The 4,359-nt window shown below is 65.0% G+C and overlaps 1 protein-coding gene across 2 annotated transcripts; it reads right to left on the bottom strand.

Annotated features, from left to right (window-relative positions):
* Positions 1-245: 245 nt before the first annotated feature.
* JRK (Jrk helix-turn-helix protein) lies at positions 246-3,910 on the bottom strand. Of its 2 annotated transcripts, none has more exons than XM_075549204.1 (2): positions 3,849-3,910; positions 246-2,693 (listed from the first exon to the last, which is right to left on the bottom strand). In XM_075549204.1, exon 2 carries the CDS (start codon positions 2,415-2,417, stop codon positions 753-755), a length of 1,665 nt encoding a protein of 554 aa, XP_075405319.1. In that variant the 5' UTR covers positions 2,418-2,693; positions 3,849-3,910; the 3' UTR covers positions 246-752. The 2 variants fall into 2 exon arrangements, with proteins under 2 accessions (XP_075405319.1, XP_075405320.1); XM_075549205.1 differs by lacking the exon at positions 3,849-3,910 and adding an exon at positions 3,603-3,838.
* Between the last annotated feature and the right edge of the window lie 449 nt (positions 3,911-4,359).

The following is a 4,359-nucleotide window of genomic DNA, read 5'->3' as shown; positions in this document are numbered from 1 at the left end:
GAGGGAGGGACTTGAATGTAGAGTGCGTGCTGTGGAGTGAGGGTGTGCAGTGTGTGGTGTGTGCGTGAAGGAGTATCCTGCGTGTGGTGTGAGGTCTGAGCATGTGTGTCTAACCTCTTGGAAGCCCTGGGCACATGGCACACAGATACACAAGCCACCTGGGAGGCAAGGAGCCACCAGCCTGGGCTCAGCGGCAAATTCCTGATGACCGACTCACTGATGCTACCAGTGCGCATACGGGAAGCAAGAACTCACACAGAGCCCGGCTGAGTTTCCACGTCACCGTTTCCTGGGCACATGGGGAGCTGACTGGCCCTCACTCCACCTGCGGCTGCTCGTTGAGGTTGCGGTGAGCCAGGGGATCTGGGGCATGACCCTCGGACCGGTGGTGAAGAAAGTAGCACCTATGTTTTCTGTGCACTGATGGCAGCATACCCCTAGACTTGATGGTGAGAACAGCACCCCCACTCGGCCAGCAACCAGGCTGAGTGTCCTCGTGAACCAGCGCGCTTGTGGGGACCTGGAGTAGCAGGCCCAGGAGAAGTCCCGAAGGTGTTTGCCGACCCTGGGTGGCTGCTATGGGCCCTCTGGGGGAACGCCCAAAGGCAGGGCTGGCCAAGCCAGGCCCGCGCTCCAGCCAGCTGGGGGCTGGCATGTGTTCTCAGCCCCATGGTCCGACGGTCACACAGTCAACCCCCAGGGCCCTGGTCACTGTCCTGGCAGGGCCCTGCCACATCAGGGGCCTCCCTTCGTCAGCTGTCACTGTGAGCTGCTGCAGATGTGCATGGCAGAGGGGGACGTACGGGACACTCATGGGGGCCTTCTGTCTTGACTGTGCTCCCCAGGGCCAGCCACTGCCTCAGGAAGGCAGCGTGGAGCAGGCGCAGCTGGTCCAGCTCCTGGGGGCTGAAGCAGGGGTGCCTCTCCGCGAAGTCCAGGATGCCCTCGAAGCACACGCCAGCCTTCTCCCAGGCGCCCCGGGCCTCCCTGCCCAATGCCAGGCCAGCTCGATGCCCGCCCTCCGGCAGTGCCAGGGTCGGCTGCAGAGCCACGCCATCGGCCTCCCACCCAGGACCCGCCCACTCCCCACCCTCATGTTTTCGGCCCGCACTGCCCACAGGCGCTGGGCTGTCCTTCAGAGGCTCCAGGATGGCCTCCGGGATGTGGGCGAGAGCCTTGCTCTGTGGCAGGGTCCGAGAGCGCCCAGCCACGTAGTCGTCCTCCTCCTCTGAACAGCCATCGGCAAACGCGGCAGCCGGCCCGAGCTTCTTCCAGGCGCCACGCAGCAGGGCCCTGGGGACAGCACCCCAGGCACAAGCCACGGTGAGCACAGCGTCATGGATGCTGTATCGGGGGTAGAAGTCCTGCAGTGGGGCAGGCTGGCTGACAAAGCCGCGCAGGAAGGCCCGCCGGATGCCCTGGTCCATGGGCTGGATCAGCGACGCCATGCAGGCTGGCAGGAAGATGGTAAAGATGTTGTCGGAGACCAGTGCAGCCTCGGGTGGGTGCGACCGCGAGTTGTCCAGCAGCAGGATGGCTTTGCCATCAGCGGGCAGGCCCACAGTCCGGAAGTGCTCGCGCACAGAGGGCACGAAGACGTGGTGGAACCAGTCAGCCAAGATCTCCTTGTCCACCCAGGCATGGCCCTGGGCCCGGTAGGCCACAGGCAGGTGCTGGAGGCCCTGGAGCACCCGGGGGCCGCAGCACTTACCCACCACCAGGGGCTTGACCTTGTGGGAGCCCGCAGCGTTGGCGCACAAGAGGACAGTCAGCCGGTCCTTGCCCTGCTGGAGGCTGGGCGCAAGGTGGCCCTCTGGCGCAGAGCGGGGCAGGCAGTGCCACAAGAGCCCCGTCTCGTCTGCGTTATACAGCTGCTCAGGGGACAGCCCGTGCTCCGCCACCAGGCTCCGGAAGAAGCCACAGAACTGCTCCACCGCCTGATGGTTGGCCGCCTGCTTCTCGCCGGCGGTGTCCAGCTTCTTGATGCCATGCCGGGCCTTGAAGCGCCACAGCCAGCCGCCCGAGAAGACGCAGGGCTCAGTGAGGTGCATCTGCTCGTAGAAGCCCTTCGCCTTCTCGATGAGCATGGGGCCCGAGACGGGCACGCCTTCGGCCCGCTTCACCAGGAACCACTCGTATAGCACGCGGTCCAAGTGCCCCAGCTTCGGCGTGTGCAGCGTGCGCCTGCGTTCCAGCGCCTGCTGTGAGTCGGAGCCAGCGAAGAAGCGCAGCAGCTGCGCCTTGTGCGCCTTGATGTCGTACAGTGTGGACATGCCCACGTTGTACTCCTGCATCAGCGCCTTGCGGTTCTCGCCCTTCTCCAGGCGCGCGCAGATGTCCATCTTCTCCTTCAGTGTCAGCACCACCCGCTTCCGCTTCGCACCGCGGCCTCTCCCCGCCACCACCTGGGAGGCCATGTGCCGGCCCCCCCGCGCCAGCCCCCAGGGGAAATGCCCCGCTGGGCTGCGACGTGTCACCGCCAGTCTTGGCGGGCTACCGACCCCTTCCTCAGCTGCCCCAACGCTCAGACCGGCCAACGGCTCCCCCCTGGCAAAGGAGTGGCCCCAGGTCTCCCCTGTGGGCAGCCCTGGATGTCTCAGTGGACGCTTGTCCGGGGTAGGTCGCGGTCAGCCGTGTCCTCAGAGGTCACTCTGCAATCCCACAGCAGTCTCTCCTGCACAGGCCCTGGCGAACTGGAAAGAAAGGGGAGACGAGGAAAGAGATCATAGAGGGGCAATTGGGCACGCGGGAGCTAACCCCCCACACCAGCGGCCACTGTCTCCTGGTGCCCATGCACCCCAGGCAATTCCCCCAGCACACCTGCCTCCCAAGCCCAGGCCCTGCTGCCAGCCCCTGCAGTGGGAGGGGCTGTGGAACAGAAGCAAGCAGCCCTTTGAGGCCACAGCTTAAGAAAAAGGGAGACATGGCTGGTCCAAGCAGTTCCCGCCTGGCTCGGTTTCCCCATTTCTATAATGCGGTGGGGGTGGGAGGAGGCTGGGTCTCTGGGGGCCAAGTTAACGCTGTGGCCAGGGCACAGCTTGCCCTGGAATCCAACCACACCACCACAGTAAGAAATGAAATGAGAAGACGCTTCTAAACGCAACTGAGGCTAAAATTGTAACAGAAGGACCAGGCAAGAGAGGGGAGGGTGGGCTCCCCCCTCAGGCTACAGCCCTCTGCCTGAAGGCATGGCGCAAACACCGGCGGGTCCGGAGAAAGGGAGGGGGAGCTACACCCATGGTTCACGGTGGTGGTGGTGGATGGGCATCCGGAAGATGTTCAAAATCCAAGTGCTTTGGAGCCTGGTATGGGGTTGAGTTCAGGGGTCGGGAGGGTGGGGCCCTGGGGTCCCCTGACAAGGACCGGTGCAGAGGAGGGCGTGGCCGCCATCAAGACAGAGCCCAGGCCTTGGGCCCTGCATCTGGCCGCTGGGACAGACTCCTTCGGAGGCTCTTTCTAGGCCCGGGGCCACGTTGGGGGCTGGAAGCCCTTTGGGCAGAGGGAGCGGCACAGCCCCATCCGGGATTCTCCGGGGTCGGTCTTTTCCGAGAGTCGACGCGCAGGACTGGGAGTGTCGGGCCGAAGTTGGGGGTGACGCGTACCCTCCATTTCGGGGAGCTCTAGGTAAGGGTTGGGGGCCTACAAGTCCAGATACAAGGCCCTGGTGGAGACACGGGCAGCAGAGAATTTTCGGGGTCACCGAGTCCACAGCCGGGGGGAGAAAGCCGGGCAGGGCCGACTCTTGGGACAGAGGTGTCCGCTCGCCGGTCCTCGGAAGCCCCCGACCCACTCAGCCGGGAGACTGTGACCCAGCGTGGGTGCCCGACGCCCGCCCGGGCCCCACTCACCCTCCGGACCCGAGCCGCCGCACAGGCCGGAAGTGCCGACCGCTCTGCCCTCCGCGGGTCCCTCCTCCCCCCGCCCCCTGGCCATTTCCGGGGGCGCTCTAGCCACGCTGGAGGACCCGGCCTCTGTGGCATCTGGGAAAGCGGCGCCTCCGGGGTGGCGGGAGGAGCCCTGGTGGCGCTGTGGCTAAGCGCTTAGCTACTAACCGCGAGGTTGAGGGTTCTAACCCACCTTCCGCTCCGCAGGAGACCGGTGTGGCCATCTGCCCCCTAGGTAGTTCGTTCGGGTTTGGGGTGAGGCTGCTGGGAAGGGGGAGATAGGAGCGGATCCGTGACCCCAAAGGTTGAGTATCGGTTGGCTGCAGCCCAGGTCCCTTCGGCTTTCAATTTCTTCTTTTGTGATTGGGCATGGGATCTCAGGGCCGCAGGTTTTGGGGGTGAGAGAAGGAAACGGCACAGACAGCGTCGGGGCCTCAGCGAGTCCGGGGTCACCTCGGTGGCACCAGGTCTGGGG

This window comes from Tenrec ecaudatus, chromosome 5 (genome assembly GCF_050624435.1).
Source record: "Tenrec ecaudatus isolate mTenEca1 chromosome 5, mTenEca1.hap1, whole genome shotgun sequence".
In the NCBI taxonomy this organism is placed as follows: Eukaryota; Metazoa; Chordata; class Mammalia; order Afrosoricida; family Tenrecidae; genus Tenrec; species Tenrec ecaudatus.
This window is presented reverse-complemented; position numbering and strand designations above follow the sequence as displayed.

What these genes read in the sequence shown, in the direction of transcription:
- JRK (XM_075549204.1), bottom strand. Translation starts at nt 2,417, where the DNA reads ATGGCCTCCCAGGTGGTGGCGGGGAGAGGCCGCGGTGCGAAGCGGAAG.